Source organism: Eretmochelys imbricata, chromosome 21, assembly GCF_965152235.1.
Source record: "Eretmochelys imbricata isolate rEreImb1 chromosome 21, rEreImb1.hap1, whole genome shotgun sequence".
In the NCBI taxonomy this organism is placed as follows: Eukaryota; Metazoa; Chordata; order Testudines; family Cheloniidae; genus Eretmochelys; species Eretmochelys imbricata.
Genome location: NC_135592.1, coordinates 5,562,543 through 5,575,151, shown reverse-complemented (window position 1 = coordinate 5,575,151; position 12,609 = coordinate 5,562,543). Strand labels below are relative to the sequence as shown.

At 42.1% G+C, this 12,609-nt stretch overlaps 1 protein-coding gene across 1 annotated transcript in view; it reads right to left on the bottom strand.

The window, feature by feature from the left end:
* Window positions 1–10,340, bottom strand: part of PIGR (polymeric immunoglobulin receptor) — a 39,089-nt gene extending 28,749 nt beyond the window's left edge. The window contains exons 1-10 of the mRNA XM_077839567.1: window positions 10,079–10,340; window positions 9,405–9,734; window positions 8,897–9,226; window positions 7,611–7,788; window positions 7,134–7,256; window positions 6,888–7,010; window positions 6,642–6,764; window positions 4,714–4,829; window positions 3,880–4,014; window positions 2,768–2,819 (exon numbers count right to left, since the gene is read on the bottom strand). Of these exons, the coding sequence (XP_077695693.1) occupies window positions 2,768–2,819; window positions 3,880–4,014; window positions 4,714–4,829; window positions 6,642–6,764; window positions 6,888–7,010; window positions 7,134–7,256; window positions 7,611–7,788; window positions 8,897–9,226; window positions 9,405–9,734; window positions 10,079–10,340 (1,772 nt within the window). The remainder of the gene's footprint in view (window positions 1–2,767; window positions 2,820–3,879; window positions 4,015–4,713; window positions 4,830–6,641; window positions 6,765–6,887; window positions 7,011–7,133; window positions 7,257–7,610; window positions 7,789–8,896; window positions 9,227–9,404; window positions 9,735–10,078) is intronic.
* Window positions 10,341–12,609: the final 2,269 nt, after the last annotated feature.

Genomic DNA, 12,609 nt, shown 5'->3' with positions numbered 1-12,609 from the left:
GGATGGCAGCTGTAAATGCTGCAGACCACTTTGGTGACAGTTGGGGAGCAGATTGCTTTTGTTCTCCACTTATAATTTGTTGTCGTAGGATCTTAGCTTCAGGCATTTTTGTCCTGGCAGCAGACATTAGGGTCCACTGTTGGAGTCAAGAGTTTTGCAGGGGGTGTTAGGTCTCCCAACCCCACAGAGGAAGGGAAAGGATGAAGTGTCTTTTACTGTGGATGGGGCATCCACCCACCTTCCATGCAATAGGCCTGCATCTGCAAGGAACAGTCAAGCTCTTGTTAAGTGGTTCTATATGGCCTATGCAATAGCTTACACAGGATTAGCTGCTATCCAGCCCCAGGCATAGAAAGGTAAAATGTTCAGGATTTGAGTATCAAAACAGGACCAAATTGGTGACCATTCACAGCTGCCATCCCATCCCCAAGTCACTGTTGCCAGGACAGAGGTTGCCTTTAGGTTTATTCTGTTCTGTCCTCGGGCAAAAATTATTAATGTTGCAGCTACTTGGCCACAATTTACTTGTTTACATCTGCCCTCATTAGCACCTTCCATTAGCCATGTCCAATCAATCTCTTTTTTTGAATTTCTACATGCCGCTGCCCTGTGCTGTCTTTCCTTCTTGTTGTTTGCACTGAGGAATAGAGTTTTTAAGAGCATCTGTGACTGAATAGTTTGTAACTGGTACCAGTTTGGCATTTGAAGAGTGTGCATAATGAATGCAATGTACACAGCGGGGGGTATGAAAGGATTGTTGCTGGAAAACCAACCTAGAAACTGGCCCGGTGACTAAATGAGCTGGAATTACATGAGCATATTTACATGGCTTTAACTGACAAGGAAGTGTCTTCTTGCCAAGCTACAGGCTTCCAATACATTCTGGTTTCTCAGACAACAAACCTTAGCTGTTTCTTCTCAGTCCCAAGAATGGTGTATAACATTAAAACCAAGGACATTATTTGGGTCTGAGCTAAAATCAGGCTAAAATGGTTTGATAATGGGTAGCTCTGAGGCAGAGATGGATTAAAATCAGGGCCAGTTATCCAGATCCCCTGCACTTGAGCAGCTTAGATATAACGAGTCTCAGATCTGAACTGCCTCTGGTTTTAGTTTTGCAAAACAAAACCTGACAGGTGAGGATTTTCAGAAGCCAAAAGCACTCCTCGATTTTTGCCCATCTCCAAGATAAATAAACAGCGTTTCAGTCTGTCATTCATTCAGGCTTGCTACCTGTACACATTAATTATGGCTAATGTGCCACATGGATGCTTCCATGTTCCCCTTGCAGTCCCTACATAGAAGCTTTCAGTCACTAACGTTTTGCCTGTAATATACATATAAGAGACATTTTGCTCAATAACAGTTACATACATATTGTGGCTGTAAAACAGACAATTTATTCTCTGTTTAGCAAACAGTTCAACTAAATGTGCAGTCTGTAGTTCTTCTGCACTTCATATAACGTGCAGTTAAATTAAATGCACCCTGTTGAGGATGGGAACAAGCTAAGAGTTCAGCTGTGCGATCTGCAATTTATAGCGATGTCTATCTTGTAAGTCAGCTACTGAGTTTGTGAACACCCGGATTTGCAAGGCAGGGAATCCTGCCCTATTTCCCTTGAGACTTCAGCAACTGGTACTTCACTGTGTGTTGTTGGCAGCTGTAATTGGGAGAACAACATTTCCCATTGGATCCCTGCAAAAACAGAGGAAAAAATATTAGCTGCTATTGTCTCCAGCTAATATTTTCAAAAAAGATTTTGGGTGCGTCTATCTGTGGGTGCCCAACCTGAGATACATTTAAAAAGCACTTGTATAAGAGCTGGGTATTAATCACGATTAACGGGGCCTGATTTTTCAGAAAGTGCTAAGCACCCACCCTCTAAAAATCAGGCCCTTTTAAGTTGTTTCAAGGTGGGCACCCAAAATCAATGAGAACTTTTGAAACTCTTGACCTCTCTTCTTACTTTTTTGGACTCTCAAACTGTAAAATGTCGTCATTGCTTTTGCAACTGATTGCTTCCCCCACCCCCAAGCCCTAGATTTTAAGCAAATAAATTCTCTCTCTCATATATTAGAAACCTCAAACATTAGGTTGAATAAAAATCCCTTGTAAAAAATACTACATCTTTCTAAAATAAGGCCCCCACAAACTATTGCAATCTGTAAATTTTTGTTCAGGTTTATGTTACCATCTGCAGTATTTTCTAGATCTCCGACATTATGACTGACATTTTCCAAAGCCATTTTCAAAGGATTTGGATGGCTAATTCCTACTGAAAGTAATAGGAATTATGTATCCAGATTCCCTAAACAGCTTTGGAAATCTCTGCATACATCAATAGATCGGCTACCTACTTCTACGGAAGTCACTGGAAGTTTTGCTCTTGGCTTCATTAGCCATGAGCAGGCCTCAATGGTTTACCTGAAGTCTATGATTGGGTTAGTCTAACGAAATTTTGCACTCTCTGGGCCAAATTCTCTGCTGGTATAAATGGTACAACTCTTTTGGTGTTTCACTCATTTACACTAGCATGGAATCAGGCCCTATATATTTTCACAAAATGTCATCAAATCCCTATAACTTTCTTTCTGTTTTGACCATTCCTCAATGGAGAAGAGTAAATTTTACTGATATCAAATGCAACAAAAGGGGGATCCCTGAAGATTTTTCAGATGTCCCAGATGCTTCTTACAGGAATTCCTGACCTAAGACCACTAATATTCTGAGAAAACCCCACTGTTCGTTACCTTGTTAGACAAACTTAGAGATTTCATCTGGGCCATCTAGATCTTTCAGCAGTCGTGAAGAATGTTCTGCGCACACGGAACAGAAGAGTTGGAATGATTGCAACATAATGAACAAAAAAGGTTTCTGTATAGCCCTGTGATAGGTTATAAGCAATCAGATATTTTTAAATGACTGCAAACAGGAAAAGAGAGAACTCGCTGGCTTTGAGTAAGCAATCCAACAATACATTTATAATCTTAACAAGCAGCCTGATCCAAAGCCTGCAAAAGTCAATGGCTTAAAGCCACATAATTGGGCAAATGAGGGAGTCTTTTTTGTTCTATTCAGGATACAAAATTACATTCCTTCACCAGCACTCTATCAGCTGTATGCAGACATCTACTGACTATTCTGTCTGGGTACAAATATAGGATATTCAGTTAAGGTCTAATCCGGCAAACCCTCAGCATGGAACTCACATTACTCCTATTCTTCTAGGAGAATTTTACCCGTAGATATATTTCTTGTCTATAAACTGGGGGAAAAGCCCACAATTTAGTATAGGACACCGCATACACCGTGCTATAGAAAATCCTAAAATAGCTAGACCGATACTAAGGTTGGGGAAAAGAGTTCAAGTGAGTTCAGTTAGCTCCCACTGAAATTAATGGGATTTGAGTGCCCATAGAGTCCTTTAAAAAAATCTCCACCTAACCAGTAAACATGGGTATAAATTAAAATATATCAATAATCAGAAGTGAGATCAGGCAAAAAGTAGAATAAATTCCAAGATACTCAAGATGGTCACAAAATTTTACGTTTTTGATATTTCAGTGAAAACTTTTGCAAGAAAAAGTTTGTTTAGGTTTTTCTTCAATTCACTTATGGAGTGGTCAACATTTTTAAAAAACCTGAAATTTCAATACAAAATTTCCTGAAAAGTTTTGTGGGTGGGTTTGTGATCTTGTGTTTACGTACGTGTGCACATGAGTGTGTGTATGTGAAAAGGTTTCTGCATTTTTTTTTTTTAACCAATTCTCCCTGGCTCTCACTGACAGTGCTTTTTGCACAGACTTTCACTTTGTTTTTAACTGTCCTCTAACCAGTGAGATGATATTTGTAGCACAGAATCCAGAATATGTCTACCTTTGTCATGGCCCAGTTTAGGTTCACATTGCTTTGCTGGATCCATATTTTCCTCCATCATTTGCTCTTCTAAATACTTTATATCACTCAAGGTTTCTGTTGCTTCAAGGTTTCTCACAGAACTTCTCTTCATTTCTAAAAAGAGATACAAAGATGCCCGTTGACTTCAACAGGCATATGTTCAGACCTATAGTTTCTTCTTGTTGTGATCCCAGTGACTGAATAAGATATAGCTGCCAGACACTGCGTTCATTAAAGTTTGCTTTCAATTTCTAAATTCATCTCTAAGACAATATATTCTTCAGTGAGATTTAGCAGAATTTTCATGTCATGGTGAAGGACACCAACACAGAACAGCTGCAGGTAAATGATTATTCTAGTAAATCTTTCTACCATTTGGAAAAGAGCTGCTGTGTTATAGGTTTGTATCAAAGAGCAAGCAGTGTGTCCCTTGTCCTGCACCATTAAAGACAATGGGAGCTTTTGTCATTGACTCCTATAAGCGAAGGATCGAGCCCTTTATACTCCAAATTTTCCAGATGACAATGGAACAATAAACCTGTTATGTTTGTTCCCTGCACGAAGAGCAGGCCTTACTTTCAGTTTGAATGATCTTTACTTTAGATTAAAAGCAAGAAAGAACAAAAGTGAAGTCTCCTGGGGCGAGTTCACTGTGTGTGTCTGCTGTGATAGGCTGCATTGAGCTCAATACAAAATGCCTGTTTCTGCAGAGGGCAGTTTTGAGAGATTCAGAGGTGTTGTGCACAGAAAGCCAAGGCACATGGCTCAATACAACACACAAAACATCAGCGGAGGGGTGCTGCTCTGACTTACCCTTCTTCTTTTGAAGCTTGAATTTAATAAATATAAGAATAATAGCAAAAAGAAGCAGGAGCACAATGAGGGCTGGTACCACAACTGGAAGCAGTTGCAGTTCACTTGTTGATGAGCTGGAACGATAAAGCATCAGGATTAAATGGGATTTAGTGACAGGGAGTGTGCACATTAAGGTGCCTTAACACTGGCTGGGTTTGCATGTAGCCCAGCTGCTTGCTGCAGGCTGAAACGTGAAACAAAAAAAGTGGCAAACACTCAGCCTGACTCAAAGGAGAGCAGTCAACAAGGTCAAGTGGTGAATAAGCCATTAGATCTGGAGTTTGATTCGGAGCAAGTCCTATCTGTAGCTACTTATGACTGTGCCCCACTCAGTGGAATTTATAGTGCTGGCTGAATTACCCACTTCAGAATGAAACCTAACTGCTCCTGTTTCACAAGTTCCCTTGTATAGGTTCTTACACAGTTCCCATCACCATGGTATCAGAGTGCTTCTGAAAACTGTCTCTGTGCAAACTCTATAGAGGTACAGTCAGACTGGAAATCTCAAGTGCTCCATATCCACAGAGTAAATTATGTTTGCCACTAAATAGAAATCTGGGACTTGAATACATCAGAATAATACCTTGCCTACCCTCAATCACACAGGGGGTATGGGAATGGAAAGTGTTCTTTTGGAGGAGGATGCTGCGTGTATTCCCCTGTAGGGGAAGCAGGCACTGGGGTAAGAGGCTCCATCTGTGTTACATTTTGTGGGATTCATTATACAATGTGGTCTTGCCTCAGTCCTTTTGGGTACTGCGTCTGTAACGCTGCCATATATTTTCTCCCTGGCGAATCCCCAAAGCTCCTTACAAGCGGGCAAACAAACGACAGGAGGGAAATCAGTCCACCCGTCACTGAAATGTAACAGCTGCTCACAGCAACATTAGATAAACAGTTTAGGACAGGAAGTGAAGAAAAATGTTTGCACCCAGTCAGAATTAGTGGTAGGGCGTAAGCAAGCAGACACTTAGCCTGGGCACTGGGCTGAGCAATTGGAGAAAAGTGGCACGGAATCATTGCTGACCGCGGTGGTGCCGCCTCCAAAGCCCAGTGCCCGCCGCAGCCCGGCCTCCCGCAGCACCCCGTGGGTTATTGATGGGCGACGGACTCAAAGGGAGGCGTGGCGCTTACTGCATCACCTGCATCGCTGAAGTTCCCTGCAGATTTCCTCTCCCAGTAGGAACCATAGGAACATAAGAACGGCCAGGCTGGATCTGACCTGTGGTCCATCCAATCCATTGTCCTGTCTCTGGTCCTCTGCAGATGTTTCAGAGGAAGATGCAAGAACCTTGCAGTAGGAGGACATGGGATAATCTGCCCCCCATATTAGGTTTCCTCTTAATCCATTCCAGAGATTGGCTGAGGCCCTGAGGTATGAGGTTTTATCTCCCTTTTAAAATTGGTTCGCATTAATTATATTATATTATCTGTATAAATGTCCAATCCCCTTTTTTGTATCTTGTTAACTTATTTGGCCTTAACAACATCCTGTGGTGAGATGTGCCACAGTCTGATTACTTTTTCACACAATATGTATTTACTTTAATCAATTTTGAATTTGCCACCTTTTAGTTTCATTGAAGGTCCCCTGGTTCTTGTGTTCTGAGACAGGGAGAATAGAAGCTCCCCATCTCCCTCCTCTGACCATTTGTTATTTTACAGACTTTTATCATATCCCTTATTAGTCATTTCTTTTCCAGTCCAGCCTTGCTTAGATCCGATGGGATAAGAGCACAAGGTGGAATTGCTGCAGGATCAAATATTTTTCTATTTTCTGCATATAAAGTATTTTAAATGAAGTGAATCCAAAGAATCTGAATAGACTTTGTGTAAGTTGACATTATCAATGGCGATTGGGGTAAGAAACACTTTCATTAACTTACCTGTCATAGACTGCATTGCTAAAGGTTACAAATCTGCCTTCAGGGGTTGTTTTTTCCAATATTCCTTCCGTGACACTGCTCACGGGATATGTCTGATTTATGACATTTACATGACTGGGGATCCTGTGGAGAGCAGATGTAGACAAAAGTATTTTAAATGAAGTGAATCCAAAGAATCTGAATAGACTTGGTGTAAGTTGACCTTATCAATTGTGATTGGGGTAAGAAACACTTTCATTAACTTACCTCTCATAGACTGCATTGCTCAAGGTTACAAATCTGTCTTCAGGGGTTGTTTTTTTCAGTATTCCCTCGGTGACGCTGCTCACGGGATATGTCTGATTTATGACATTTACATGACTGGGGATCCTGTGGAGAGCAGATGTAGACAAAAGTATTTTAAATGAAGTGAATCCAAAGAATCTGAATAGACTTGGTGTAAGTTGACCTTATCAATTGTGATTGGGGTAAGAAACACTTTCATTAACTTACCTCTCATAGACTGCATTGCTCAAGGTTACAAATCTGTCTTCAGGGGTTGTTTTTTTCAGTATTCCCTCGGTGACACTGCTCACGGGATATGTCTGATTTATGACATTTACATGACTGGGGATGCTGTGGAGAGCAGATGTGGACAAAAGTATTTTAAATGAAGTCAATCCAAAGAATCTGAATAGACTTGCAAAAAGAACAGGAGTACTTGTGGCACCTTAGAGACTAACCAATTTATTTGAGCATAAGCTTTCGTGAGCTACAGCTCACTTCATCGGATGAAGTGCATCTGATGAAGTGGGCTGTAGCCCACGAAAGCTTATGCTCAAATAAATTGGTTAATCTCTAAGGTGCCACAAGTACTCCTGTTCTTTTTGCGGATACAGATTAACATGGCTGCTACTCTGAAACCTGATACTTGGTGTAAATTGACATTGTCAATGGTGACTGGGGTAAGAAACACGTTCAGTAACTTACCTGTCATAGACTGCATTGCTCAAGGTTACAAATCTCTCTTCAGGGGTGGTTTCCTCCAATATTCCCTCCGTGACTCTGCTCATGGGATATGTCTGATTGATGACATTTACATGACTGGGGATGCTGTGGAGAGCAGACGTTGCTGATATTGGGCTCACAGATGCAGATGGTACTGGCGCTAGTGAAGAGAATGATTGTAACAAAGAAAATGAATAATTTCAGGGCTTGAATATTTGCCCTTTGCACGTCTGACAATTTTTACCTGTGAAATGCACAGCGCAGCCTTCTTGGTAACCTTCTCCTCCCCCCACCTTTCATTTTACCTTGCAATCTGTGTCATGGACAAACAGGCAGCACAAAAGGGACCACGCCTTTTTCGCTGTGGCCGTTGGCCGTACAGAATATTACATATAAGTATTCATGAAATCCATGATCAGTTTTGGCAAGTCAGACACTTTTGCTAAAGGTCACTATTTCTACCTTGTAAACTCTGGAGACTGCATAAAGACACCATCCGTTACGGAGAAATGTAAAATGGATACAGCATCCCTATTCCTGAAGTAGTGACCTCAGTTATTGGTTGTTTTGGTTGTTGTTGTTTTTTTTAACTGTAGGGTCCAATATCCAAATGCTGGGAAACATCTGTATCTTTTTCTACATTGAAGGTCTAAAGACTGAAAAGTATTTTTCTGAAACAACTTGTGTTATTTGTGCCTTAAATTGGGGGTGTGGAGGTGAAAAAAACTAACTCATTGACCCAATAGGGGAATTATTAAAAAACAGAGGTTGAGAAATAAGTTTGTCAGGTGACGTTCAAGGCAAGAGCTGTGTCTATCTCTGTCTGACTGGCACTTAGCACACTGGAACCCTCATCCTGACTGGGCACTACAATAATATAAGAAGTAAATAATAACAACAATAATTAATATGATTTCTCATTAGGGAGAGCTTTTCAAAGGCATAAAATATAGATAAATATCCAACTTCTATTGAAAGCCAGTGGGAACTGGGCACCAAACTCCAATCTGTGCATTTGAAAATCTCCCCCTTAGTCTTGACTTTACCAAACATCTCCATTTCGGTCCATTAATTGTTTATCATTAGACTGCTATTCTTTGATCAGCAACAGGATAAGAATTCAGCAGAGCAAAGCTTATTAATCAGCAGGATGACTTTTCTTATCACCTGTGACTGGGAGGGACACATGGGCTATGAGTGACCAGAATAAAAGAGAGCAAAAGAAAGAGGTATTAATCCCAATGGGCAAAGCCCCTCAAACCACATACCCTTTTGAACGTGTAACTTCATGGAGGATGTTTGCTCTGTGTCTCCATCTTTAGCCCCACACCAGTACCATCCTGCATCCTTTTCTTCCAGATGGCTCATCACTACGGTGAAAGTCCCATTTTCCTGATTATCACTGACGATCCGAATTCTTCCTTCAAATGCATCCTGTACAAATCCACTGGTATCCGCCACAAGGGAGCACCCAGCTTCCTTCCAGCGGCACCAGTATTTCATTTCATAATTCTGTTGCGGAGCGTAGTGGCACTTGGCAGACACCAAGCCTCCTTCAGGTCCATTCAAGAGCCTGGGTTCCCTGGGAGCGGTTGACTCTACAGGTTGCGAATATACTGAGTTAGCCTTACAGACTCGTTAACTGATACCGCTCTGAATTCCCAGCAAACACAGGTTGGTTTTTGGGACCACGAATGCAAATACAGCGCTGTTAGCAAATCTCTATCTACAGCACCTTCTGAAAATTAATTGGTCTTTCTTTCTTTCTAGACTTACCTTCAGTCACTTGTAGATCTATGGTTCTTGCATTTCCAGAATCATCAAGCATGGCCGTCCCACACTTATACAGTCCAGAGTCCTCTTTTTTTAGTCTGTTTATCAAGATTTTGAAAGTACCAGAGCTTTCTTCAGGGGTAATAGAGATCCTTCCCTCATAATTCCTGGCCACATAACCATCAGAGTCTGCTATGACAGAACAGCCAGTTTTCCCCAGTTTGCACCAGAATTTCTTTCTTCCGCCTTTGACGTTTTCAGGTTGGCATTGTATTGACACTGACCCTCTGAGCTCCCCAAGCACAAGCTCTGGTGATTTAGGTACATTGGGACCTGTTTGAAGAGAACATACCAAAACATCTTAATGCAACTCCTATTTCACGTGGAACAATTTCCCTTTTTCTTCATTTTAAATTTCTTAACAGCAGTTTCAGTAAAATCTGAGTGCTTTGTAGAAAAAAAGAAAAGTTCTACTCCTACAGGTAAATAACAGGCTCTTAGCAAGGGGATGGGGAGGTATGAATAAGAAGTCAAAGTTGGTGCAACAACCGCTGTCTTAGGTTGAAATGCTCATTAGTCAACACTTAGGACAGTGGTTCCAAACGACTCTGTAAATGTGGCAGCAGAATATTTCAAGTCTGGTGTTGCCGACTCAGAAGAGAGATTTGGGTCTGTACCTTTTGCAATCAGCCTGTTGTGAAGATCCCCGGCTACTGTACCTTCCAAAACTGTTAGATTCATGCTGACGAATAAGGCTTTGTTGTTGCTGCCGATGCCACATCTGTAAGCCCCAGCATCATCCCGCTGCAGCTGTGTCATTTGTACGGTGAACGTGCCGTTCGTAGGGAAGTCGGTGATGGAGGCTCTGTCTTTGTAGTCTTTAGAGATGAAATAGCTGGTAGAAATGATGGTGTTGCAAACTCTTTTGGCTCCTGACATTTTACACCAATATTTTCTGTCATGTCTGTTGGCTTTAGTGGGTGGATAGAAGCATTCGATAGTGACGGATCCTCCAACCTCACCTGTCAAAAGCCTTGGTCCATATAAGGCACTTGAAACTGTTTTTTTTTTTTTTAAAAAAAAATGTAGAACGTGCATTAGCCAACTAGAAGGCCAGAGCCTCAGCTGGTGTAAGACAGCACTGAAGTCAGTGGAGTCTTACTGATTTTCACCAGCTGAAGATCTGGCCCAGAAAGTGTAATAGTTATTCTGGATAATGTATGTTACTGTAGATCAGATACAGGTCTCTCAAATCTCCCGTTTGTTATCCTATGCTTTAGAGGATAAAAGATTGGATAAAACCCCTTGTTTGCATTATGTATCAGCACATAGCAAAAAACTCTTGAGCTCCAACTCAAATATTGCACAGTCTCTAGCCAGGTAAAACTCCTATTAATGCCAACAGGAATTTTGCCTGAGTTAAAAGCTGAGTGATGCATGCAGTATTTTGGCCATACAGATTGTGGGCTGTATTTAGTGACAAGCAAATCCCAAAATAATCAAACATAGTTAGTACGTACACGGCCTGGTGTCCCGCTGCCTTGCAGCCTGTGCTGTCGTTGACATCTGTATAAAATGCTTCCAAATCTGAATATCCATTCGTGGCAGTAGTAACATTTTACACCTACTTTGCAAATGTATCTTTCCATTGGCTTTTGGGCTTTTGGTCAGGCCTCAAATGGAGATACAGGGCTTGCTCTTCCGTTTCCCCACACCTTGTGTAGTCATTTACACCGGTGTAACGTGGGTGTGAAACACTCTCCTTCTGATCTGAAAGCTTTTCATACCTCTCTGCACTCACTTTGCACTGATATTAATGGCTGTACAAGGTGCAGGGCAGTGGAGAATCAGGCATTTAATCCTGAGAGCACTTTACAATTAACTAATTTTCCCAACACCCCTGTTAGAGGGACAAAGTGGGTGAGGTAATATCTTTTATTGGACCAACTTCTTCTCCAGAGCTCTGTGTAGCTCAAAAGCTTGTGTCTCTCATCAACAGAAGTTGGGTCAATAAAATGTATTACGTCACCCACCTTATCTTTCTAATATCCTGGGACTGACACAGCTACAACAACACTGCGTACAACACCCCTGTTGGACAGGTAGGTGTGTCTTTTATCCATTGTGCAATGGGGACATATCACTCCAGCTGCCCTGCGTAAGGAGGGGTGTTCCCTCATTTTAAAGCCAGATTTATTTTTGTCCCCTACAAGTGTGGCATTCTCTCACTTTTATTATAGTGATTCGCATCAGCAATGTAGCTCCCAGCTACTCACCTTGTAGCAAAGTTAATAAAACAATGAAGACAGCCATGTTTAATCTCCAAAAAATGTTCACAAGGCAGACATCTGAATTTGACTCTGGATGTTGAACTCAAGATGCCCTTTCAGATTCAGGTGGAAATCTGAAGTACTGACTTTTTCCTTTTACCTGTCATCAGCCGTAAGAAAAAAAGAGAAAAGTGATACTGGGGTTTTCCAGGGACCTTCTGGAAGTGCGGCACCCAAACTGCATTGAAATTTCAACAGGAGCCAGACATCTAACTCCCAGACAATGCTTTGAAAATCCGAGCCAGCGTGAAATTTCACAGACCCAATGAGAGGACATTTGTTGAGGATAACAATGCTTTTGCACTTGCAGGCAAGGATCTCAGAGCCTTTTGCACAGAGAAGCAACTTGCCCAAAGTCACACAGTGGGTCAGTTGCAGAGCTGGGACTAGAACCCAAGTGTCCTGCCTACCAGTCTCTGAGGCTCCATGGGTCTGCTAGTTCCTGGACAGCTGTGTGTCCACACTGCCACCTCCAGTGAAATAGGGAAAAGCGGCCGACGAGCCCTGCAGTTTCAAGCACCACCAGATATCCCACCTATGGTAGTCATGACTGGTGGAGCCTACCGTGTTCTCTGATTGGCCCAGGCACGCTATTTTAGGGTTAGGGAAAACACCTGGAGCCTGTCTGTGTAGCTAGCAGGCTCCCTGGCTTGCAGCTGCAACAGACCTTACTGAATGCTCCTGATCCCTTGCCTTGCTCCTGGTTCCTGATACCTAGCCTCAGTCCCTGGTCCCTTGCTCTGCCCCTGACCCCCCACACTCTCTCTGTTCCACTAACCCAGCTTTGGCAGGCTCACGTGGCTCCGATCCAGCTCATCAACCTCAACTCGGACCTGATCTAATGGCATGAAATTGATATGTATCGCTGCATCTGGCCT